The following is a 27,987-nucleotide window of genomic DNA, read 5'->3' on the forward strand; positions in this document are numbered from 1 at the left end:
GGTCAAAAGTATCATACCTTCCCTTATGGTTGCAGCATTTTAAACTGTGCTTAGAAAATCCTTCCCATTTACAAAATTATGAGTCTATTTATATTCACCTATATTTTATTCCAATTTTTTGTCTTCTCTGAATTTTATTTTCAGTATGTGATGCAAAATAGAGCAATTATTTTTTCATATAGCCAACAAATTATCCCTGTACCACTTATTAATTTTCCTATTTATTTGAAATCTTTTATCATTTCCTAAATACTAATATGCACCTAAAACTCTGCTGCTTTGTACTCGTGACACCCGTTCACTCAATAATTCACTTTAGAGATTGTTCTACATTTATCATTAGGAAAAATGAATTTTCCATTAAATTCAAGAATCATTTTGATTACCTCAAATTATTAAAGGTATGGAGATAATTATTAATGTTTTAAATCAAGATACTATCATATAATTGTTTTTAGGTAACGATATACAGCAAAATAAATATAGAAAAAATTATTTTAAACCAGTGATAAGCCAATGAAGAAAGGGAAAGAATACCATCTAATTTAGTTAAATTCTCACTAAAAAAGAAAAATGATAGAGAAGAAACGACTTGAGGATCAACAGTTGGCTGTTTCAGACTCCTTTGGAGAGACTAGTAAGTACAATTAGTTACTCAAAATTCTTACTCAAAAATTACTCAAAATCCTTTTTTTCCCCCTCATGGGACAGGAGAACTAGATATTTTCACATCCATGGCGGTAGAAGAAAACCTATCTAATGAGGGTGAGTGGCTTCAAGGTTGTGTTGTTCTCCCCAAAAAAGGGAATAAACAAGATCTAAGTTGTCCAGGAATGTTCATGTTGAACGTACTTTGATACCACTTAAAACTCTCCAGTCCATATTCAATGCCAGAACTATTACAGTGACTTTAGGAAAACATTGAGAGACTTGAAAATCCTGCCAAAGGTTTAGCTAGTATTACTGTCAGCTATCAGTTTCTCTCAGCTGTCCATTTGCAAGCATTTATAACCACATTGCAAATGTAAAATATATTATCACCGTAGCATATGAGTCCATAAAAGTGAAATTCTATTACTCAAACTCCCAAAAATCAAACTGGCAAGAAGTAGTTCGTCCCAACAAAAACCCCTTGTGAACTATGGCTCTGTTGCGACTTGAGCTGTGACCAGACAGCACGGTACAGTCAGAGAAAACAGGGCTGAAAAATATTACAGACCCACGTCGAAGAAATATTGTATGTATAAAAGCAACCCCGCTCTGCCCAGGAACCTCTGCCCAGGAACCTCAGCCGAGGTACGCATGACAAGGGGCGGAGGAGGACGGTGGGCGTAGAAAGGCAGAGCTCATTGGCAGGGCGGGCACGAAGAAAGCTTACTAAGTTTTTGATGGAGGCAAGGTGAAGATGTTAAAAAGTAAAACGACCCGTCAGCCACCACCGTGTAAAAAAGATTTGTGTGGCAAAACCCTCCACCACAAACAGTACCGCCCACTCTCTAGAAGTTCCGGGACCTCCAAACCCACCCCAGCATCCTTTGCGCCTTCACCAGACAGCCTTGAAGCGCTTTGACCCCTTCGGCCGCCGTCTGCTCTGAGTTGCTATGGTAACTCAGCTGCCATCACGATGTCCTTGCAAAAGGCCTCTCAGTCTCGGGTGTTCGTGGAACTGGTTCCCTGGGCTGACCGGGACCTGGAGAACAGTCTGGTCTCCGGCGGAGAAAGGCTGCCGGGCCTGCGCCGCCCCCTCCCCTCGGCGCAGGGCCAGACTGCCACCCGAGAGGTGCACGTCAGCGGCACCGCGGAGGTGTCTGCGAGCCCCGACCGGGCGCAGGTAGCCGTGCTGGTGAGCAGCACCAAGGAGGTGGCGGCCGAGGCCAAGAAAAGCGTTTGCCGCCGCTTGGACTACATCACGCAGAGCCTCCAGCAGCAGGGCCTGCAGGTAAGAGCTCTGCGAGAGAGGTGCCTGGAGCGGGATCGCAGAATACCAGCCGGCGTGAGGGGCGGGCAGGGATTCCGGCCCAGGGCTTCTGGAGCAAGGGTGGGGGTGTGGGAGGTGTGGGGCACCTGAGACACTTTTGTCTCAACGGTATTACATGGTGCTAGGACCTGGTGGGATGAATTCTGGGCCCATCCTTCTAGATGAAAGTAATTATTGGCCGCAGTGACGTGTAAAATAAGAGAATGGAAATCGAGTGTTTTATATGGCAGTATTTACTGCAATAATTTTGTTTTTAGCCTTGAAATGGTGAGCTGTTAAAACTTGCAACCTTAATCGGAGTGTCCAACCTGCGTCCCGAAGGCCGCATGCCAGTCAGGATGGCTGTGAAGTGGCCCAACGCAGAATTGTAAATTTAATTAAAACATTGAGATTTTTTTTTTTTTGTTACATGTCTCAGTGTATTTAATTTAATGTGTGGCCCAAGACAACTCTTCGTCTTCCAGTGTGGCCCAGAGACGCCAAAAGGTTAGACACGCTGCTAGATGTAAATGCTTGCCTAAGTGTGCTATATAAACATTAATCTCTTTTTGTTGTGATGCTACACCATGGAGCAAGCAGGTGAGAAGCATGGCCTGCTTCCTCCCAGCCATGTAAAGCTTCCCATGGAATGGTTCTTCAGAAATTTTTGCAAACAGTAATGGGGGAGGGGAGGAATTAAAGACTTAAAATTTTTGTTTAAATTTTTTAGTTTTAATTTTAAAAAATTTAAGCTATTATATTGTGGATGCCACATATATTAAGTACCTTTAATTACCAATTATGTCCATGAAACAAATCAGTATATAAATCGAACTTTAAGCCTATTTCTAAGAAAAGAATAAAAAAAAATGAACCAGCCTTATTTCATCCATACAATAGGCCTGTTATACAGATTTTAATAACCTCATTTACCAGATTTAAAGAGATTAAGTAATAATTAATGCTCTGAACTTTAAAATACAGGTTGCTTCCAACTATGCCAGGCTCCAGATAATTAGAATGAAAGAAAATCAGAAACCACAGAGGGGGTCAACTATCTCAATTCTTTCATTTTACAGAATAGGACTCTAAAATCCAAAGTTGTGATTTATTCAGGGTAACACTGAGTTTATAAAAGTTCTTCCAGTTTATTGTTAGAAATGGCACACCCCCAAAAATCAAGTCTTTAAGGAGAAAATATATTTGTACTGCATTTACAAACAATTATTTAAAAATCATTTGGAAAAGATGTCTCTAAATGATTTTAGAAGAACTCAAATGCTAATTAAAATAATATGAACGAAGCGAGTTTAATATGTAGAAAAATACTTCCTCAGAAAAACTGCTGCCAGTGCTGCAGTCCTATTTCAATATTGTTAATTCTTAAGGTACTTACATGAAATGTATACTACTCTCACATGACTGTAACTTCTAATATGTGAAACAAAATAAATTACTATGTCTAGGTGACAGTTAAGATTATATTAAGAATTAGTGTTCAAGGCAAGACATACAAAGGTCAGTAATCTCCCAGTACCCTTGCTAATGGAGGAAGGCAGTCATGTATATAATTTGTTCAATAGGTACTGCAAAAAATAATTTATATTACTTTGCAGGATGAATTATAATAGGCCTTCACAAAGTCTTTATTCATTTTTTTAAAGATTTATTCATTTCTAGAGAGAGGGGGAGGGAGAAAGAGAAACATCAGTGTGTGGTTGCTTCTTGCATGCCCCCAACCGGGGACCTGGCCCACAACCCGGGTGTGTGCCCTGACTGGGAATCAAAGCAGCTACCTTTGGTTTGCAGGCTGGCACTGAAACCACTGAGCCACACCAGCCAAGGCTCTTTATTTGCTTTAAACTTTGGAACTTTAGGTTTATAAACATCACTACCCTATTTAAAAAGCTCCAGTTATTCCAAACTCCTTTCCTTTATAGATGAAGCCTAACACTTAACGTTTCCTGTGATTGCTATCACCTGGTTGACTGGCTGACTCCCATTTTTTTCCTCTAAGAACTAACCCAAGTTCACCTCCTTGGCATTCCTTTCCAGCATAACACTAGTTCTTGTCATGCCACACTCCACTCCCCACTTGTAATAAAATTTATTCTGTATTATATTTATTCCTTTACTTGTCACTCCTCCCTGTTCTAAACTTCTCTATAGAAGACACCATTTTGTTTCTTGTTTGTTTTTTCATTCATAGGTTATGCTTCATATATATTCCATAGTGTATACTTAGAAAATAGTCTCTGAATTAATAAAAAAACAAGTACTAAATTAATAAACAATTAGTTCATCTATGTTACAGATTATGTATAGATTTATGATCACATATAGTTTCACATGTGAAGTTGTAACATTCATTTTTAGTGTTTTTTATAGGAAAATGTTTTCAGGTTCTAATCAGTATTTACTCATTCAATCATCAAACATTTATTAGGCATTCCCAATCACTGTTTATTTTTAAATAGCATTTAGTGTAATTTGGAATTCTTTTGTTTTCTGATTTGTATGTTCCTGTGATAGGCTTTAAGTTCTAATGTTTGCCTACCATAACTGTATATTTTTCAATAAACATGTAAATGAATAAAATTTTGTATTGCACTGAAGGAGTCTGATGATAGGAATATACTAATCTATAGTAGGTGTTGTGATGAAAAGATGTATGTGATACCATATAGTACAGTTAAGAAAAGGAAGTAATGTTCATTTTACTTGAGGAATTCCAAAAAGATTTCATAATGGAAGTGGCTCCTGTCAACTCTTAAATAGTGGCTGAAGGGAAAGCATTCTAATTTCACACTAGAATGTAGCAAGTGTATGTGTTCAGAGCACTAGACCCTGTTTCCTATGGCTAGGACACAGGAGTAACTTAGAGAAAATTGAGGGGACTCTAGATAAGACTGAAGAGGAAAGCTGAACACAGAACATGAAGGAAGGCCTTGTGTTCAATACTGCAGAGTTGAGATATAATTGATAATAAAAGCTGCTTACTATTGCTAGACCTTTTACAAATGTTATCTCATGTGATACTCCCACTATATGAGTTCAGTTGCTGTTTTACAGATGAGAACTCTTAGGACCACCGTGATTACAGTCACACAGCTAGAAAGTGGCAAGAACTTTGACCACAAAGCCCATGCCCTTAACCACTAGAATTTATTGCTGCTTTAATGTCTTGGCAGTGGATGGGTGAGGGTAGGGATGTAGCAGATGCTATTGATACTTCACACTTGTATCTCTTACCACTTTACTTTTTTGTGCATGCAGGTCCAACTTCCATCTTCCAAAACTTTTGAATTTTTTACCAGCTTTTCCAGGCTGCAGGAATCTACTGTGCTTGCAAGTGGGCCCCCCAGTAGTGCCAGAGAATTAACAATCCCTTTTACAATTCCAGGTGCTTTCAACTAATAGCTAAGGAGAGTGAAAAAAGGAAACCCCAGATTTCTCACCCCTTGGGCAGAATAACCCCAAGACACATGTTCTACCTGGGTTCCCGGAGTTTATCTGCATAAATAAGTTCCTGTTGCCCACAGGGATGACTGTTTGACAACATACCCTTTAATGGCTTTCTTTCCTTCTCTGTTTCATTTCTCACTCCCCTATGATATTTCTTGAGATTATCTTAAAAATTCACTTTTTGTATTCAAATCCTTGTCTCAAGAGTCTGTTTCTGGCTACACCCAAATTAAGATAGGGAGTTAGTAGGAACAGATTGAAAATCTCATGAGTTGAATTCAGTTTTTCATTACTAAAAATGGTGACAGGATGAACATCCTTATTGCTATGTAGTTATACATGTTCTTTGGACATTAATTACTGGCTTATGCATACTTTTAAGACCTATGAAAAAAATTACACTTTAGGAAGATAAGTTTACATTTTCACTAGATATATATCCTTGGCATTATTTTTCTTCTTTAACTTTGTAAATCCAGTAGTCAAATAAATGTTACTTTTCTTTCTCGTTTTATTGTTTAACATTTGGTGTTAAACTTTTCTCACATAAATTGTTACTTCATAATACTTTCCACATTTTTCTATTCTTTTATTAATTTATGAGAACTTTAAAAATTAAGATTGTAAATAACTGTGTCTCTCATATATTACAAAATTTTTCCCAATATCATATTTGCCATATAACTTTGTTTACAGTATTGAACAAAGTGTTAAGGATTTATTTAGTCAAACTTATCAATCATTTCCATGTTTTCTGCATTAGATATAATGTTTATTGGGTCCTTCTCAAGCCTAAAGATATATAACTATTAACTAATATTTCCTGGAATCTTTAGGGACCCTTTATAGTACATCATATATTTGTTGTGTTTGGAGTTTATTTTGGTATAAGGTTTTGTTTTCTCCTAAATGGGTAAGTCACTACACTGAAATCATTTATTGAAGTCTGTGTTTCCCTTACTGTGTGCAAAAAGCTAACTCAAACTGCCTTTAAAAATAAAAATTAGTGCTTTACATAATCTTATATTTAAGTTGTAATTTGGGCTTCAGGTACGCAATGGTCAAGATTCTATTTTGACACATTTCTGTTGGCCTTTTACATGCAGCTTTCTGCATAATACCAAAATGGCTGCAACATTCCCAAGTCTTATATATTATCATACCACAAAGAGAAAGACAATAATTTTTGTTTCCAGCAACCAAATAAAAATAATTCCTATAGTTCACTTTAAAAAAATTATTTTATTGTTATTCAAGTATAGTTGTCTGCATTTACTCCCCACCACTCCCCCCTACCTCAGCCTTCCCCAGGGAGGGGATAGTGGGGATGCATATAGTTCACTCTTAATGGACAACCTAAACTTATCTTTGTGGATGGAGAAATGCCATATACTAATTAGCTTACATTTGAATTTCTACCCATTTTTTAACCTAATCCTTTGTCAAGGTAGATGTGATAATCCTGAATGCTTTAGACGTAGATGGCTTACCTTGAAGCACATGGTAGCTGTTCAAAGAGAGTAGGGGCAAAATGTGTGACATTAGGTTTCCGTATTGTTTGTTGTGCTTATTGCTTTGATATGTTACTAATATATTTGCAATCTTCAGACATTATTGGATCAGTTTCAGAATAGTACTACTTATTTTGCTTCTTATGTTCCTGTGTTAGTACCACATTGTTTAAATGATTACATCTTTGTAAAGTATTTATAGGGCAAGTTCTTCCCTCATTATTCCTATACTGAAAAGGTTCCCTGTCTGCGAGGGACATGTTAAATGACACCATGGGAGTACAGTCAGAAAATCCAGACACTGAGAAATTCTACAGTCCAAATGAAACTTCTGTTCATATTTTGCATTGTTTAAATATTCATTTTAGGAGAATTGCTGATTTTATAGTATTGGGTCCCAGTCCATTTGCCTTTTAAAACCCTGCCCTTGGTATTTAGATATAAAATAGCTTCTCAGTAGCTTAATTGGGAAAACTTAATGGAGTAGGCTGGTATATTTAAATATATATATATTTTAGTCTGTACCCAGTATGGCAGATTTCCATACCTTGGGCTAGATCATTCTTTGTTGTAAGGGGCTGTTTTGTGCATTGTAGAATATTTAGTTACATTCCTGGCCCCTACCCATAAGGTGACTAGTTTGTCCCAACACACCTAGGACTATCCCAGTTTTACAACTGAAATTCTTACATTTCAGGAACCTCTTCAGTTTCTGGTAGACAGAAACATTTGTTGACCCAGTCAACTCACTACATCACAGCAGTGTACTCCCCCTTGTGACAATCAAATATGTCTTCAGACATTAGCAAATGTCCTGTGGCCGGGGGTTGGGGGGTGGGGGATGGGGGGCGGGTAAAATAGCCCTCTCTGATTGAGAACCACTGCCCTATAGAAAAACAGGCAAAAAAATCTCATACTTTATGTTTGGCTGGTGGGAGTTCACCAGCCAAGCACTGCCACAGATACACCTATAGTGAAACAAATTTAGGTATATTTAGCATCATGCAACAAAGAAGAATGCATCACAGAGGACCTTAGAAGTGTTTCAGAAAGGGGAGTAGAGTGGGACCTATTATAGATTTGGACTTGTACTGAGTGATTCTAAGGATCAGCGAAGTAGGCACAATTTGGCAATTGGCTATTCATTTTTTTTCATAGGAAACCTAGAGGATTAAAATTAGGTTAGAGTTGCCTTCTGTAAAGGAATGCAATCAAGCAGAGAAAGAATGATAATCATTTTTGTGGTTGCAATTAATTTCTGTTAGAAATTTTGCTTAGGTTTTGTCTGTGCCCTGTTGGAAACATTGTTTACATTCTACCTAGAATTTCTCAATCTGACTGCCAAAAGGTGATTTTAATGTCTCCATTCCCTATAATATTATTAGGAATAATATATTTATCAAGTATATGACTATATTGATAAGGAAGGTAACTGACTTCCTATATATGTAGTTCAAATTACAGACACTTCCCCCCTTTAAGAATCACTGGGATAAACCAAGTAAATATTCTAAGATTTTCTTTTTTTTTCAGAAAGGAAAACACTAGGGGTATAAAAGCAATTCAGTAGAGAAAGGAATCTTTTCAGCAAAGGGTGCTATAACAACTGAATGCCCATGTGCAAAAAGTAAACTTTGACACATACCTCACACCTTTTACAAAAATATATTCAAAATGGACCATCGGCCTAAATGTAAAACATAAAGGAGAAAATCTACGTATCTCATTGGTTTGAAGATGAGTTCTTTAGATATATTACCAAAAGCACAATTCATGAAAAACACACACAAAAAGATAAATTGGATTTTTTTATCTAAATTATAAACTTTTGCTTTGCAAAAAACATTAAGAAAATGAAAAAACAATCCAGTTGCCAAAACTTGGTAGCAACCAAGATATCCTTCAGATGGTGAATAGGTTAGTAAACTGCTCTACCTCTGGACAAGGGAATGTTTACTCAGCACTAAAATGAACTGAGCTATCAAGGCATGAAAAGACATGGAGGAAACTTAGATATTACTAAAAAAAGAGGTCAATCTGAAAAGGCTGTATACTGTATTGTTTCAACTGCATGACATTATGGAAAAAGCAAACTATGGAAACACTAAAAAGATCAGTGGTTGTCAGGGATTGGGGGAGAAGGAAGGATGAACAGGTGGAACAGAGAGGATTTTCAGTGTAATGAAATACTCTATATGATACAATAGTTGTGGATACACATCATACATTTGTTCAAACCCATAGAACGTACAACACCAAGAGTAAACCCTAATATAAACTATGGACTTTGGGTGACCATGAGTGTCAGTGTAGCTTCATCACTGGTAACCAGTGTACCACTCTGATGGGGAATGTTGGTAATGGTGGAGACTATGCATGTGTGGTGATAGGGGGTATACAGGAAATCTCTGGTGTACTCTCCATTTAATCTTTCTGTGAACCTAAAACCACTCAGAAACAAGAAATAAAGTCTTAAATTACATTCCACAACCTGGAGAAAATATTTGTAAATCACATACCTGATAAAGGACTGTATCAAGAACATACAAAGAACTCAATTCCACAGTAAGTAAACAAGCAGCTTAATTTAAAAGCACAAATTATCTGAACAGACACTTCACCAAAGAATTTAGACAGATGGCATATAAACACATGAAAAGAGGCTCAACATTATTTGTCATTAAGGAAATAAAAATTAAAACCACAAGATACCACTTTGCAGCTATTAGAATGGCTAAAATCCAGTATCACTGATTATAGTAAATGCTGACAAAGATGTAGAGCAACAGAAATTTTCATCAGTGCGGGTAAGGTTGCAAAATGGTAAAGCTACTTTAGAAGACACCGTTTCTTATAAAGTTAAGTGCACAAATGCTTATAATGGCTTTATTCATAGATCACTAGAACTGGAAGCATCCAAGATGTCTTCGACAGTGGAATGGATAAACAAACTATTCACCAGTATAAAGGTACAAGCTGGTGATTCACAAAACAACATGGATGTATCATAGATGTATATTTTAAAAAGGTTTATATTTTATGATCCACTCATGCAACATTCTAGAAAAGGAAAAACTATAGGGACAGAAAACAGATTGGTAGTTGACAGCGGTTGTTGCACAGGAAATTGGTTGACTTAAAGAGGATGCACAGAGGAACTTTTCAGGTGAAAGAACCATTCTGTGTGGTACTGGTGTGGTGAATACTGACTATGCATATGTCAAAACCCATAGATCTGTAAATCATGAAGAGTGAACATTACTGGGTATAAATTAAACAAAAAGGCATCAAAATAAGGATCAATTCCAAGACAGAATCCAGACTATGACAAATGAACCTAACTCTATTACAGATAAATGACATAACTGCACTCAGCATGGGGGAGGAGGGTGAAAGGAGTATCTTTTAAGTAATTTTGGAAAATAGTGTTGTGACTGGAAACTAAGGATGAAGATGAAAGATACATAAACACTATACACTAATTGGTAAATCTGTTTTCCAACCAGATACTGCTTAAGAATTCTGAAACTGTTTTATATAGATATATATCTGGAAAAAGTTCAACCATTGATAATATAACAAGAATGGTTTGCACAACATCGATGTAACCTGGCAGCCAAGGAGAGTGGACTGGAATGCCCGTGTGTGAACGTTAACAACTTCACTGTACTAGTCAGTGGGGCAGTAGGCGCTATTGAGTGAGCATGTGTACTATGTGGCCATTACATTCAAAATGACTGAGCAAGTAGAGAGTAACAAATCTGCATCAAATTTTGTGTTAAGCTTGAACATTCCTCCATGGAAACTATTCAGATAATTCAGAAAGCCACAGTTATGGGCAGCTGGTGATTGGCAGCTTCATCACAGCAACACACCCACTCATGCAACACATCTCATGCAGAGCTTTTTGGCAAAATATCAAATCACCCAAGTGACTTGGCCCCCACACAGCCTAGATTTGGTGCCCTGTGACTTCTGGCTTTGCCCAAAACTAAAATCACCTTTGAAAGGCAAGAGGTTTCAGACCATTGATAAGATTCAGGAGAATACAATGGGGTAGCTGATGGCAATTGGGAAAACTGTGTGAGGTCCCAAGGTGACTACTTTGAAGGGGACCGAGGTGTCCTTGTCCTATGTACAATGTTTCTTGTATTTTCTTCAGTAAATGTCTCTGTTTTTCGTATTACATGGCTGGATACTTTCTGGAAGTTACAGATAAGAAAGGACGGTTAGAATCAACTCTGGCTGAGTTATATGTCCTAAAGGATTATTAAGTGACATAAAAGTTCCATGTTAATCAAGTTAATAAAGCTGATTGCAAGAAATATATACAGTAATGTTTCATATTTATTGGTATTCTAAATCATCTACATTGAGTAGTTATTACTTCTGTCATATGCATAAATATTTTCATGATAGTGATGGATATCACAGCTATAATTGGTACTTCAGTTCAAATTTTTGGGTTAAAGCTCTTTCACATTTTCTGGATAATATAAACTGCTTGAACTTAGTTTATATTTTAAAATTTAGATGCAGCTAAGTCCTCTACAAAAGGACTTATAATTAAATCATTACTGGGCATAATAACCTTTACATTTATTTAGCATATATGTTGAAGAATAGAAAAATTTTGTAAAACATAGGTTCTGCCTGTCCCACAAAATAGAATAGGTAAAGAGTTCATGTCTCTAAATTTTAAAACCCTTCAGAAAAGTAAATAAGAAATTTAACATTTTTGTCTGAATTGTGGACCTGTATTTACCCAGAGGTTCAGAAAGCATTAATATTTTCTAAAAAACAAACTGGTCTGAGTTCAGTATTTTAGGAAATTGTTATATGATAATAGGATAGCTTCTATATTTGCTTAGTACCTTCTCTATGCCCAGCATTTATATACAACTTGTCATTAAATCCCCAAAACAGTTCCGTGTAGTATACATGATGCCAAACTAATTTTATAAATGCAGAAACTAAGGCTCAAAAAAAAAGTTGAGTAATTTGCCCAAAGTTGCATACCACTGGTATTTAAATTTGTATTAAATTATTAGTAAATTCAACATTTAAAAAATTCTAACATTCCTATAACACTCAGAATGTTTTGTGTACAAATTATTCTTCATATATATACCACTCTAAGTTCATAATTTTTGTACAAGCTAATATAAAAATTACTACAAATGGAATTACAATGAAATTTTTAGCAACAGTTTGTAAGCTTCTGAATTTATTTTGTTATGTTCAGGGAAGTTTTAAAACATCAGTCAAACCAGTTCTTTCTGCACACTTTGTCATTTTGATTTTAAGAGGTTTAGGTTGCTACTTTATGTTTCAGAGCAGTCAGTGATATTCAACCTTTTTTATCTCTTGACAAACACAAACTATTTACTAAAATTCTGTGGCACACCAGAAAATATGTTTTTTGCTGATCTGACAAATAAAATAGGTGTAATTTGATTCATTCACACCGGATGACTATTGTTGTATTGGCTGTTGTTATTTTTTTGAGAGTCTAAGGAAAAAGAGTTTATGCCCCTAACTAAATAGTCAGGCATTGTATATTTTAAGAATTCTTCTGGCACACCCAGTGTGCCACAGCACACAGGTCGAAAATTGCTGTTTTAGAGTAATTTCATTTAGTAGCCAAAACTTAGTAATTATACCCTTGTACTTTCTATTTCAGTCAGAAAATGTAACTGTAACAAAGGATATTAGAAGAGTGGAAAATGCTTATCACATGGAAGCAGAGGTATGTACTTACCTTAACAATTGAAAACAGCATGACTTTGTGGGGACAATTTGCATTTATTTTTATTCTTGAACTGAAATTTACAGAAGAAATGCTTCTCATGGTATTGATAAAAGGTTATTTTTCTCAAAATCATTTTTGATTTTACATACCTATTTTTAAATAAATTTAATGAGATGTACTTAAGAGAAGTTTTTGAAATGGAATAAAAATACCAAGGGGGGAGTAGCAGTTATTTGCCACTTGAATACAATTTTAGTAATATTATTACATAGTAAGCAAGAAGCACTACAGAAGGCAAATTTCTTCTTAGATAAAACGCAAATTAATATAACAAGGGATCAAAACACTCTTTAACGTTCTTTTGTTTCACAATGCAATTTCACTGTGTTTGGTAAGTTAAGAAGAACAAAATATTTTAGTATCTTCAATTAATGATATCATTTAGCTCCTACAACTGCCTATACTTTTTCCTTATCTTTAAAGATTTTATGATCAGGATTTTGTGAAGTCAATGTATGTTAAAACAGACTGCTGTCTGTTTCTGATTTGGAATATCTTGGGGTATGTGCTTGGTCCACGCTGCTGCCTTGCCACAGGAAACAAGAATGGAATTAGACCACTCCAGGAAGACAAAAACCCCAATTAGTAATGGGCAAAAGACTTGAACAGACACTTCTCCAAGAAGGACACACAGAAGGCCAAAAGACACATGAAAAGATGCTCAGCATCACTAGCCATCAGAGAGATGCAAATTAAAATCACAGTGAGATACCACCTTACACCGGTCAGAATGGCCAGCATAAACAACAAACAAGTGATGGAAAGGATGCAGAGAAAAGGGAACCCTAGTGCACTGTTGGTGGGAATGCAGACTGGTGCAGCCACTGTGGAAAACAGTACGGAATTTCCTCAGAAAACTAAAAATGGAACTGTCTTTTGACCCAGCAATTCCACTGCTGGGATTATACCCTAAGAGCCCTGAAACACCAATCCAAAAGAACCTGTGCACCCCAATGTTCATAGCAGCACAATTTACAATAGCCAGGTGCTGAAAGCAACCTACGGGCCCATCAGCAAATGAGTGGATCAGAAAACTATGGTACATTTACACAATGGAATTCTACACAGCAGAGAGAAAGAAGGAGCTTATACCCTTTGCAACAGCATGGATGGAACTGGAGAGCATTATGCTAAGTGAAATAAGCCAGGCAGTGAGGGACAAATACCATATGATCTCACCTTTAACTGGAACATAATCAACAGAAGAGAAAAGCAAACAAAATATAACCAGAGACATTGAAGTTAAGAACAATCTAACAATAGCCAGAGGGGAGGCAGGAGGGGACAGTGGGGAGAAGGGTTTTCAGGAACTACTATAAAGGACACATGGACAAAACCAAGGGGGAGGGTGGAAGCAAGGAAGGGAGGTGGGTTTGGCTGGGGTGGGGGGGGAGTGGTGGGGAGAAAATGCAGACAACTGTAATTGAACAACAATAAAGTAATTAAAAATAAATAGAATGGAGTTAGAATGGAATCTTGTCTATCTAGTCAAGAATCTTTGCCTTTAGATGTGGAAATTACCTCAGAAATCACCTAGTCATACCTTCAGCAGGTAATATATTATTTTTCTGATTTTAAAGGGTGTGACCTTAGGCTCAGATCACTTAGTCTCAGACTTCTCAAGTGTCATGTTACAATAATTAGAATGAAATGGATATTAGAATCCTGGCTCCTTACTTCTGAGATAGTCATTTTCACAATACACTGTTGCCCCAATAATTAACCTAGCAGTTTTATGATTTCTTTACTTAAAATTTAACTGTCTCAAGGAATTAAAAAATTTCTCATGATGAGTTTAGGGATCCATTCGACAAAAGTTATTTTGTACTAGTAGGTACTTAAAAATACCTTTAAAACAGTATGAAGAGCAATCTGGTAAGATTCCATATTTCAGAGTTCCACAGCTGCGATTTGTTCTAGCACTCCTCTGATTATTACCAGTTAGTTGTAGTGAACATAGATAGGCTCATGATAACTTAGTTAATGGGATTTATTGTGAGGGTACACCAAGAAATAAGGGGTCGGGGGCAGGAACAGTCCCAGTAATCACACAGCCAGGCTTCATGGAACACTGGAATGTGCTTTTCAGATTAAGTTGTAGGGACTGACCCTCCAGGAACAGAAGTACATTAGAGCTATGTGTTTTATATAATACATGACTAAATGAGGACTTGGCTAAATTCTGCTCATCTTCTTTCTGCTGTACACTTTTTTAATGTCTTGTATGCAGGTTTCTTAAGAGAGAATGTGATTCTACTTTATATAGGGCTCCTGGTAGACAACTCATATCATACATGATTGTGTTTAGGTCAATGTCAGCAGTCCGCAGAGACCAGGGTGGTGGGCTCACAAAATAAAGAGCAATGTGTGGCTTTATGTCTGTGGATGAAGTGAACACTAAAACCTAATGTCTTATATATACCAATATTCTCACGGGTATTTAAATATATAGCATAAGATTCAATAGCAGAACATTACTTTTCATGTAATATCTGAAATTTTCATCCTGAACGGCACTTTAAAGACTGCTTATCTAACCTTCTACTTACCATGCTACTTCTTCTTATTTTAAAGATAAGAATATTGAAAGTAATAAATAATTTAAGTGATTTCTTTAAGGGTGGATGAGTGGCAGTTATGTGTGGAGAGGGGATTTGGATTAAAACCTTCACTTTGTAGTTTTTATATCTCTTTTGTTGTTGTCTTTGTTGTTTTCTTCTCATAATCTCAGAAGAAATTTCCAAAAAATTCAAGAGTACAAGACTCCCAAGTTTGTTTTATGAGACCAGCATTATCCTCTTTCTAAAACCAGATAAAGACACTACAAAGAAAGAAAATTATAGGCCAATATCCCTCATGAATGTAAATGATAAAATCTTCAAAAAATATTAGCAAATTGGATCTAGCAACACATTAAAAACATTAAAAACATACACCATAATCACATGGAATTTTTTCCAAGGATGAAAGGTTGGTACAATACCACAAATCAATAAATGTGATATATCACATAAACAAAATGAAGGATTAAAATCACATGATCATATCAATAGATGCAAAAAAAAAAAAGGGCATTTAATGAAATCCAGCATCCATTTATGATAAAAACTCTCAGCAATGTGAGAATAGAGAGAACATACCTAAATGTAATAAAGGGCATATATGACCAACCCACAGCCAACATCATACTCAGTGGGCAAAAACTGTTTCCCTTAAGATTGGGAACAAGACAGGGATGTCTGCTTTCACCACTTGTATTCAACAGAGTACTAAAGTCCTATCCCTAGCACTCAGACAAGAAAAAATAAAAAGCATCAAAATTAGAAAGGAAGAAAAACTCATTATTTGCAGATGACATGATACTGTATGAATATATAGAGAACCCTATAGATTCCACCAAAAATTATCAGAAGTGATAAATTCAGTAAAGTAGCAAAATAAATATCCTGAAATCAATTGCATTTTTATACACTAGTAATAAACTAACAGAAAGGGAAACTAAGAAAACAATCGCTTTGAAAATTGCATCAAAAAATTTCCTGGGAATAAAAGATCTGTAAAAGAACTACACTCAGAAAATTATAATACACTGAAAAAAAATTGAAAAAAGTTCAGGTAAGTGGAAGCATATACCAGGTTCATGGATAAGAAAAATTAACATCATTAAAATGTCTATACTACACAAAGCAATCTGCAGATTCAACACAATTCCTACCAACGTACCAATGGCATATTTCACAGAACTAGAAGAAGTATTCCAAAAATTTATATGGAATTACAAAAGGCCCCAAATAGCCACAGTGACCTTGAGAAAGAAGAACAAAGTTACAGGAGTCATGCTACCTGATATCAGACTATAATTGTTACAAGGCCATAATAATCAGAGAGCATGGTACTGGCACAAAAACAGAGATATAGATCAATGGAATGGAATAGAAAGCCCAGAAATCAACCCACACTATTACAGTCAATTATTATCTGACAAAGGAGTCAAGGACATAAAATGGAGTAAATATAGTCTGTTCAATAAATGGTGTTGGGGAAATTGGACCTATTAGTACAAAAAAATGAAAATAGGCCCCCTTACACCATAAACAAGAATAAACTTAAAATGGACTAAGGACTTAAATGTCACACTCAAAACCATAAATATCCTAGAAGAAAACATAGGCAGTAAAATCTGGGATATTTCTTGTAGCAATATTTTTTCTGATATATCTCCTTGGGCAAGGGAAACAAAAGAGAAAATAAAACAAATGGGACTATATCACACAAAAAAGTTTTTTCTCAGTAAAGGAAACCATCAGCAAAATGAAGAGACAACTCATTGAATGGGAGAACATATTTGCAGATACATCTGATAAGGAGTTAATATCCGAAATGTATAAAGAACTTACAAAACAAGACCAAAAACCAAACAATCCAATTAAAAAATGGGCAAAGGACCTGAACAGAACTTCTCCGAGATGGCTAATAGACATAGGAAAAGATGCTCAATGTTACTAATCATCAGAGAATGCACAGAGAAAACCACAATGAAATATCTCCTTACACCTGTCAGATTGGTATCATCAATAAACCAACAAACCACAGGTGCTGGCGAGGATGTGGAGAAAAAGGAACCCTTTTTGCGTTGTTGGTGGGAATGCAGATTGATGCAGCCACTGTGAAAAGCCGTGTGGAGTTTCCTTAAAAAATTAAAAAATGGAACTGCTTTATGACCCAACATTTCCGCTTCCAGGAACATATCTAAAGAAAACTGAAACACTGATTTGAAAGAATATGTACATCACTATGTTTATTGCAGCATTATTTATAATAGCCATGATTTGGAAGCAGCTCAAGTGGTCATCACTAGTAAAACTGTGGAGAAAAAAGCTGTGGTACATATACATAGTGAAATAACCACTTGGCTGAAAAAAAAAAAAAAAAAAAAACACAGAAGGAGGAAATCTTACCTTCTGGGACAGCATGGATGGACCTAGAGGGTATTATGTTAAGTGAAATAAGCCAGTCAGAGAAAGACAAACTCCATGTGATTTCACTTATATGTGTAATCTAATGAACAAAATAAATGAACAAACAAAATAGAAACAATCATAGATACAGAGATCAAACTGACAGCTGTCGGAGCAGGGAGGCTGGGTGAAAGAGGTAAAGGGATTAAGGGGGGGGAAACACCTCATAGACAATAGTATGGTGATCACTAGAGGGGGATGGGGTGGGGGGTGGAGGAGTTTAGGAACAGAGGAACAGGTAAAGGTGTGATAAATGATGATCGAAGGAGATTTGACTAGAGAAGGTGAACACACAATACAATATATACTGATGATGTATTATAGTATTGTACCCCTGAAACCTATATAATTTTAACCAAATGTCACCCCAATAAATTCAATAAAAATAAACATAAAAATAAAAAAGACATTACTAATATGCTAAGAAAAGAGAGAAAGGGAAACCATAAAATGCTCAATTAAAATCACAAAAGACAGAAAAGAGTTGAAGACAAAATTAGTAAAAAAAAGAACAAAGGCAACAAAGAGAAAACAGTAAAGAATGTGGTATATCTTAATCTAACTATCAGTATATTACTTTGAACATCAATGACCTACATGCACCAATTAAAAAACAAAGTGACTGTTAGAGTGAATCAAAAAGCAATACCCAACTATATATATATATATATATATATATATATATACATATATATATATATATATATATATGTAATTTGTAGATACATATAAGTATGTAAGTATATATATAATGCATGGAGAAAAATATACCATGCTAATGAAAAGAAAGCAAGAATCACTATATTAATTTCAGACAATGTAGATTTAATAGCAAGGATAGTTATCAGGGATAAGTAAGGGCATCACATAATTATTAAGGGGAAATCTTCAAAGGACCTAAAAATCTTTAGTGTGTTTTTATCTAACAACAGAGTATCAAACTATGAGGCAAAAACAAATAGAAGTGCAAGGAGAAATAGGTGAATCTACTGTAAGAGTTGGAGACTCCAACCCACTCTCTATCAGAAATGGACAGATCCACGAGGCAGAAAATTAATAGGGACATGGATGAACTCAAAAATGCCATCAACTGCCCTGGCTGGTATGGCTCAGTGGATTGAGTGCTGGCTTGCAAACCCAAGGGCTGCCAGTTCAAATCCCAGTCTGGGCACATGCCTGGGTCCCCAGTGGGGGGCGCATGAGAGGCAACCACACATTCCCTCTCTTTCTCCTTTCCTTCCCCTCTCTCTGAAAATAAATTAATAAAATCTTTTAAAAACAAACAAAAAAAATGCCATCGACTGGCATTTATGGACATTTATGTCCATTTGTGGACATCTGTAGACTACTTCCTCCAAAAACATCACAAATCTTCTTAAGCTCCCATGGAACATCCACCAAGATAGAACATATCCTAGGCCAAAATACATACCTAGACAAATTTAAAAGGATAGAAATACAATGTCTGCTCTCAGATCACAGTGGAATTAAACAAGAAATCAGTAACAGATAACTGAAAATTACATAGAGACTAAACAACACATGGGTCAAAGAAGAAATCACATGAGAAATTTTAAAGCATTTCGAACTAAATGAAAATGAAAATACAGTTTCTTAAAATGTGTGGGATGCAGTGAAAGCAGCACTTAGAACAAAATTTTAGCACTGAATACATATATTGAAAACTCTAACATCAATAATCTAAGTTTTTACCTTAGAAAACTGGAAAAAGGAGTAAATTAAATCCAAGGTAAGCAGAAGAAAATAAGAATTAGAACAGAAATCAATGAAATTCAAAACGGGAAATCAATAGAGATAATTGATGAAACCAAAGGGTAATTCTTTGACAAGATCAATAAACTTGACAACTACAGAGAGATGGACAGCCAGAGAGAGAGAAGAGATAAATTAATATCAGAACTGAAAAGGGGAGACATCACTACAGATCCTATGGAAATACAGGATAACAAAAGTACAGACCAATACCTCTCATGAACACAAAGGCAAATTCCTCAACAAAATATTATTTCCTGTATACCTGCAGTGAACAAGTAGAATTTGAAATTAAGAACACAATTTTCCATAGCATCCAAAAACATGACAGGTATAAATCTAACAACATATGTATAAGATCTATATGAGGAAACTACAAAACTCCAATGAATTAAATCAAAGAAAAGCTACACAAATGGATATGTATTTCATATTCATGGACAGGATAGGATTCATATTCATGGATATTCATTTCATATTCAACATAGTCAAGGTGTGTGTTTTTCCAACTAGATCATAGATTCAATGCAATCCAAATCAAAATTCCAGAAAATTATTTTGGGGATATGAAAAAAATGATTCAAATTTATTTGGAAAGGCAAAAGACCCAAAATAGCCAACACAGTATTGAAGGAGCAGAACAAAGTTGGAGGATTGACACTACCTGACTTCAAGACTTATTATAAAGCTACAAAAATCAAGATAAGGTATTGCTGTTTGAAGAGTAGACAAGTAGATCAATGGAACAAAACAGAGCCAAGAAATAGACTCCCATGTAAGTCAACTGATCTTTGAGAAAGGAAGAAATGCAGTATAATGGGGCAGATAGTCTTTTCACCAATTGGTGTTGGAACAACTGGACATATGCATATCAAAAATACGAATCTAGATAACAGACCTTATACCCTTCATAAAATTAACTCGAGCCCTGGCCAGCATGGCTCAGTTGGTTGGGCATCATCCTACAAAGCAAAATGTCACTGGTTCGATTTATGGTGGGGGCACACCCCCGAATCGCAGGCCAGGTCCCTGGTTTGGGGCATGTGAGAGGCAACTAATCTATGTTTCTCTCACACATCAATGTTTCTCTCCCTTTCTTTCTCTCTCCGTTCCCCTCTCTCTAAAAATAAAATATAATAAAAAATAAATTAACTCAAAATGCATCATAGAGCTAATGGTAAAACACAAAACTATAAAACTCTTAGAAGATAACATAGGAGTAACCCTAGATTACTTTGCCTATCACAATGACTTTTTAGATACAGCACCAAAGGTATGATTCATGAAAGAAATAATTGATTAGCCAGACTTCTATCATAATTAAAAACTCCTGTTTTGTGAAAGACAGTGTCAAGAGATTGATAAGATAAGCCAGAGAAAAACTAATTGCAAAACACACTCATTTTAAAGAACTGCTATCCAAAATATATAAGGAACTCTTAAAACTCAGTAAGAAAATAACTCAATATAAAAATGAGCCAAAGACCTTAACAGACACCTCACTAAAGACATAGAGATGGCAATTAAGCATATGAAAAGATGTTCCACATCATGTTATTAGACAATTACAAATTAAAACAGTGAAATGCCACCATACACCTATTAGAATGGCTGAAATCTGGAATGCTATCAACACCAAATGTTGGCAAGGATGTGAAACAACAGGAACTCATTCATTTCCAGTGAGACTGCAAAATGGTACAGCCCCTTTGGAATACAAATGTCCTTATAAAACTGAACATACTCCTACTATCTGGCCCAGCAATTATAGTCCTTGATATTTACTCAAAAGGTGTTGAAAGTTTATGTTCACATAGAAACCTGCACACAGATATTTATAGCAGCTATATTCATAATGGTTAAACTTTGGAAGAAACCAAGATGTCCTTCAGTGGGTGAGTGGATAAATAAACCATGGTACATCCAGAGAATGGAACATTATTCAGTACTAAATAGAAATCAGCATCAAGCTATGAAAACAAGGAGGAACCTTAAATGACTGTTACTCACTTAAAGACAAAATCTGAAAAGGCTACATACTGTATTATTCCAACTATATGACATGCTGGAAAAAACACTGGTTACCAGGGATTGGGGGGGAAGATGGGATGAATAGGGAGAGCACAGAGGAATTTTAAGGCAGTGAAAATACTTTTTACAATACTATAATGTTAGATACATGTTACTCACTATACACTTGTCTAAATATACTGAAAATTAAACAGCATGAGTGAATCCTAATGTAAACTATAGACTTAAGGTCATTATGATGTGTCTGTGTAGGTTCATATATTATAACACATGTTCCATTCTAGTGAGGAATGTTGATTAGGGTGGAGGACTAAACATGTGGTAGCAGGAGCTAAATGGAACTGCTCTAAAAAATAAAATTTAAAAAACAAACAAACAGATCAGTAATTTCCAGGGGCTGGGATGGGAAGAGCACAGTGGAATTGGGGAAGGTTGATGGGACTCATAATAATGGTGGCTACATGACTTAATGCATCTGTCAAAATGCATCAGACATATACTAAAAAGTGTGTTTTTAGTATATGTCTGATACTAAAGTATTTTACTTTACGTAAGTTATACCCTAATAAGTCTCACTTTAAAAAATGAGATGGATAGACATACCATGCTAATATGAGTCAAAGGAAAGCTGGAGTGACTATAATATCACATAAAATAGAATTCAAAGCAAAGAACATTACCACAGATAAAAATGATGATTTCATAATGGTAAATGAGGCCAATCAAGAGAATATAATTCTAAACACATAAATGTCTAATATCAAAGCTTCAAAATATGAAAGGTAAAATGATAGAACTGAAAAGAAATAAGTCTACAGTTTTTGTTGGAGTTTTCAGTACTCCTTTCTTAATAATGAAATGAAACAGCAAATCAATACAACTATGAGAGATTTAAAGAACACTACCAACCAATTTGACCTCCTTGACCCTCAATTCCAACAGCAGCAGACCATACATTCCTTTCAAGACACATGGAATATTTGCCAAGGTAGACTATATTCTGGGTCATAAAGCAAGTCTTGATAAATTTGAAAGTATCTGAATGATGGAGAATAAGTTCTCTGACCCAGTACAATTACATCTGAAACCCAATAACAGAAATATCTCAGGAAAATCCCCTAAATATTTGTAATTTAAAAACATACCTCTCAACAATCCATGGGTCAAATGAGAAATTAGAATGTATATAAATGCAAGGGATAAATAAGGTCATTGGTACACAAACTTTTCCAGAAAATGAAGAGGGAATACTTCCCAATGCATAATTTAGGGCCAGAAGATAACAAAACCTGGGGGTAAAAAACAATCAATCAAACATTACAAGCAAAAAAAAAAAAAACAAACAAACCTACAGATAATATCCATTGTAAATATATGTGCTAAAATTATAAACAAAATGTTAGCAAATGAAATTCAGTGATATATAAAAAAGAATAACCGAGTATGGTTCATTCCAAGAATGAAAGGTTGGTTTAACATTTAAAAATTGGCCAATCTAATTTTCCATATTAATAAAATAAAAAAGAAACACCATATGATCATCTCAATAGATGCAGAAAGAGCATTTAACAAAAACCCAACATCTATTCCTAATAAAAATTCTCAGCAAACTAGGAATAGTAGGGAACTTCCTCAAACTGATAAAGGGAATCTGTGAAAAATCTGCTAACATGTTTAATGGTGAAACAAACACTGAATGCTTTGTGCCTAAAATCAGGAACAAGAGAAACATATCTACTCTCACAGCTTCTCTTCAACATTGTACTTGAAGTTTTCTAGCTAATGCAGTCAGGCAAGAAAAGGAAATACAAGGCATCCACACTGGAAAATGAGTAGTAAAATTGTCTATATTCATTGACAATATGACTGTGCAGAAAACCTGAGGGAACCTTAAAAAAAAAACTGTTAGAATTGATAAGCAGCAAAAATATAAAATACCTAGGGATAAATCTGATTTTAAAAACTATGAGCCCTGGCCAGGTGGCTAAGTTGGTTGGAGTGCTGTCCTTTACACCAAAAGGCTGCAGGTTTGATTCCCAGTCAGGGCACATAGTTTAGTATTGAGGGTTTTGAGTTTGGTCCCCCATCTGGCCATGTAAGAGAGGCAACCAGTTGATATTTTTCTCTCACCTCGATCTCTCCATCTTAATCTCAACCTCTCTTTCTTCTCAGCCATTTCTTTCCACCTTCCTCTCTCTCTAAAAAAATAAATAAATATATCCTCGGGTGAGGATTAAATAAAATGAGAAAGAGCTGTATGCTGGAAACTACAAATCATTGCTAAGAGAAATTTAAAAAGATGTAATAAGTGGAGAAACATACCTTGTTCATGATTTGGAAGTCTCAATATCATTAATATGTCAGTTCTTCCTTTATTGATATACCATATATAGATTCATACCAATTCCAATCCAAATCCCAGTCAGCTTTTTTAAACAAATAGAAGACAAAATGATTATAAAATACACTATTTACTTAGTATTGAAACCGGATAGCATATGAGTCTTCACTGGATAACATTTAATGATTAAAGGCAACTATTCTGCATTATATGAGATCACTTGGAATGTCACCTTACCCGACTCTTTCAAGATCTTTGCTACTCCAGCCTACTCTCCAGGACCTGTACTTTTTTTGTTTTACATATTGAGCTTGTATAAAGTTTCCTTGGAAGAAATGTTTAGTCTACTTCCATAAAAAGTTTTTTTAAGACTACAGTTATATTAAAGTATTGCATAACGACTGCTCCCACATTTTTAAAGACAGAGGACATAATGAAATAGATGAGTTTCCACATATATACCTGAAAATGACTACTGGAAGAAGAAACATCTCATTAACAGCAGTGAAGCAGGGTGTAAATACTGCTGATCGGGAAGCTAATAGCATAGATTTGACTATCAAGTGTCGTGAAAAATATATCAGAATTCGAATTCAGCCAAATAATAAAGTTCAAAGGGAAAACCTCCAATGTTCTTATTAAAAGTCCCTGACTCGTTTTAAATGTATTTTAAAATATTCAAGTTAATATTAAATTATAAAATTCATAAGCAAAAAATTTAATAACAAAATAATTTAGTTAATAAGTCAGATAGGCTTTTCATATCTGTTACATACTATAAAATGACCTCATTTTAATATGGCTTTTACTTTTTTTAATTTACATTTAGAGAAAAGTTTGAAATAATGTATCAGGCATGAAAATAATTTCAAGTGTCATTTCATTTACAGGTCTGCATTACATTTACTGAATTTGGAAAAATGCAAAATATTTGTAACTTCCTTGTTGAAAAGCTAGACAGCTCTGTTGTCATCAGCCAACCCCAGTTCTATCATACTCCAGGTTCTGTTGAGAATCTTCGGTAAGTTAAACATATCTTTAACTAAATTATCAATTAATTAAAATCTTCAGTGCTACAGGTCATTGAATGCCATATTAATAACCTCTGCATTTAATTCCTAAGACGGCAAGCCTGTCTTGTTGCTGTTGAGAATGCATGGCGCAAAGCTCAAGAAGTGTGTAACCTTGTTGGCCAAACTGTAGGAAAACCTTTATTAATTAAAGAAGAAGAAATGAAAGAATGGGAAGACCAAATAGATGATCACCAGTCATCCAGACTCTCAAGTTCATTAACTGTACAACAAAAAATCAAAAGTGCAACAATACATGCTGCTTCAAAAGTATTTATAACTTTTGAAGTAAAGGGGAAAGAGAAGAAAAAAAAACATCTCTAAAATTCCAATCAAAATGTATTGTGTTTGTGTCTTTTTGTCTATTTTTATACTTTTTATAATGTTTGCTTTTGCCTGAATATATATACATACATAGTATATAATGTGTTCTTCCCAAAATTTGTGAATCCTTGAATATAGTCCCAAAGAATACTTATGTTTACTTTCTATTTTTAAAACCTCACTTTGGGAAATACTCTTTGGAAATAAATATGTGCACATTTGTATAATGAATTTATGCTGGTCCATGTGTAACTTTTATATTTCTACTATAGGAAGAAATACACTGTTATTCGTATGACTGTTAACATTAATAGAAAGAATGAAGAGCAAATTGTAATTTGATAAAAGGGTAAGGAAGTATATTGTGAAAATATTTTTATGCCAGAAATAAGAGATAATAAATATATGGACCAGATAATATATAAGCTCTTCATCATGGCTTCTTTGATTATAATAACACTCTCCACTACAAATATAATGCAAGCCATATATGTAATTTAAAATTTCCTAGTAGACACATTAAAAAAATAAGTTTAAACTAATTTTAATATTTTACTTAACAGATATTATATATTTAATATTTTACTTAACAAAATATTATCATTTCAGCATGCAATCAGTATCTTAAAAATAATTAACAGGTATTCAGTATAATTCATTTTTATACTAATTCTTCAAAATCCAGTGTATATCTTATATCTCAATTCAGATGCTAAATTTCCATCAGAAATACTTGATCTGTATTTATTTTCTAAAATTTAGTTGAAACAATAGATTCACACACCCAAGTTGTCCCAAGTATGCTTAAAAGATCTAATAACTGTATAGCCATCGTTTTTAAATTAAAATTTTTTTTAACTTAAAATTCAGTTCCTTGGTTATACTAGCCACATTTCAGGTGCTCAAAAGCCATAGTGGCTAATGGCCACCATGTTGAACAGGACAGGTTAATACACTGAGATAATACTGATCCTAAGGCTGTTTGAGATGTAACCATGTACATGTCATTGCTTTTACATTACACATCATCTACATAGGCCTTCCATTTCCCACCATAACAGCTTAGGTTTTTCCTTTGAGATATCTTGATACTTATATACCAGTATTTCTTTACTATGACACATTCCAGAATATAGTTTCTATCCCCACCTTTCGTAAGCAGCACTGGAACGGTTTTATCCATCTCTTCTGTAGTGTCCTTGGCAGTAAGGAGTATGGAAGCTAAGATGAAAGTTTTAAAATATGACACCACTGTATTCAAATCCTGACTTTACTCCCAGAGTGTAAGGTCCTTTAGAATGGAGATCTTGTCTTTCTTGGGTGCTGCATTCTCACACCTGGGATCATGTCAGGGCCAACACAGAGTAAGTCTTCAAATATTTGCTGAGAAAATTTACCAGTTGTGTAAACTTGGCAAGGCACTTTAATCTCTTTAAGCTTCTCTTTCCTCACCAATGAAATGAAACTAGTAATACTATAAGATTAAAGTTGATAAATATAAAACCATGAAAATAATGCCTAGTACATAGTAGTCACTCAGTAAATGGTAGCCATTATATCAACTACATTCTCTGATTACTGTCAGCTCAATTAAAAGTTGGCTTTTCTAAGTCTAACGCTAAGATGAATTTTTAGTCATATGAAAAATATGCCCCGGCTGGTGTGGCTCAGTGGATTGAGTGCCAGCTTGTGAACCAAAGGGTTGCGGTTTGATTCCCAGTCAGGGCACATGCCTGGGTTGCAGGCTGGGTACACAGTTGGGGGTGTGTGAGAGGCGACCAATTGATGTATCTCTCACACATCGATGTTCTCTCCCTCTCTTTCTCCCTCCCTTCCCCTCTCTCTCAAAATAAATAAATAAAATCTTTAAAAAAATATAAAGTTACCAGAAAACCAGTGTATGTTGAATTTTTATTTTTAAAAAAGTTATATCTTAGCTTTTATTTATCCAGTTGAGCAGAAAGTGCAATTTGGGCTGTACATCAAGAAAAAAAGTTGTTTATACTCAATAAAAATTTAATTACGTGGATAGGTTTTTCCTAGCCATGGCTTCATTATATTTTTGGTTCCATCACATTTGGTAAAGAAGCTATGCAACTTAGCTTGAAAATAAACAAATATTATTTTAAGTTATCAAACACTTTTTATGATTTACAGGAACTTTTTTAAATATTGCTTCAAAAATATTCTGTAAAATGGCAGTTATACAATTCTATAGAGCAGCTAAGAAAAGAAATTCTTCAAAGACTGGGCTGGTTTATGTATGATATCCTGTGTACTAAAGGCATATCAGATTTTGTGGACAGTTGATGGTAATTTAATTTCTGACACATGGCATACACTGGAATCTCACAATGAATTACTCAGAGGCTCTCTGCCACAAAGCCTACTAGAATAAACCTATCCTGAACTTAATCCTAATGTAATTCCTTTCTTCTGAAGTTCCTTTAAAAAAATCTTTCCAGAAAGCAGCAAATTGTAATTGCTGTTTTCTGAAAGAAGAAAATGATAATTGCATATTTGAAATAGACCCACTATATTTGAAGCTCCTTTATAAAAGGAAATACTATTAAAATAAGGTTTCTGAATATTAGTGATAAAATTTAGGATTCTATTCAGTTTTATGCTAAATTACATTTTTTGTAGTAGCAATTACCTTATCAGTATAGTTATTTGATAGGCAAT

General features: G+C 35.0%; 1 protein-coding gene across 1 annotated transcript; it reads left to right on the forward strand.

The window, feature by feature from the left end:
• Positions 1-1,443: 1,443 nt before the first annotated feature.
• Positions 1,444-27,230, forward strand: IRAK1BP1 (interleukin 1 receptor associated kinase 1 binding protein 1). Its single transcript, XM_024576655.4, has 4 exons — positions 1,444-1,939; positions 12,617-12,682; positions 24,799-24,929; positions 25,032-27,230. Exons 1-4 carry the CDS (start codon positions 1,625-1,627, stop codon positions 25,300-25,302), a joined length of 783 nt encoding a protein of 260 aa, XP_024432423.2. The 5' UTR covers positions 1,444-1,624; the 3' UTR covers positions 25,303-27,230.
• The last annotated feature ends 757 nt before the right edge of the window (positions 27,231-27,987 follow it).

The sequence above is a fragment of the Desmodus rotundus genome, chromosome 11, assembly GCF_022682495.2.
Source record: "Desmodus rotundus isolate HL8 chromosome 11, HLdesRot8A.1, whole genome shotgun sequence".
Taxonomy (NCBI): Eukaryota; Metazoa; Chordata; class Mammalia; order Chiroptera; family Phyllostomidae; genus Desmodus; species Desmodus rotundus.

Bases quoted from the DNA above. Each gene is read 5' to 3' on its own strand.
- IRAK1BP1 (XM_024576655.4), top strand. From the start codon at position 1,625: ATGTCCTTGCAAAAGGCCTCTCAGTCTCGGGTGTTCGTGGAACTGGTT. The intron at 1,940-12,616 runs GTAAGAGCTCTG...TTTCTATTTCAG, and splicing joins TCCAGCAGCAGGGCCTGCAG to TCAGAAAATGTAACTGTAAC. The intron at 24,930-25,031 runs GTAAGTTAAACA...TTAATTCCTAAG, and splicing joins GGTTCTGTTGAGAATCTTCG to ACGGCAAGCCTGTCTTGTTG.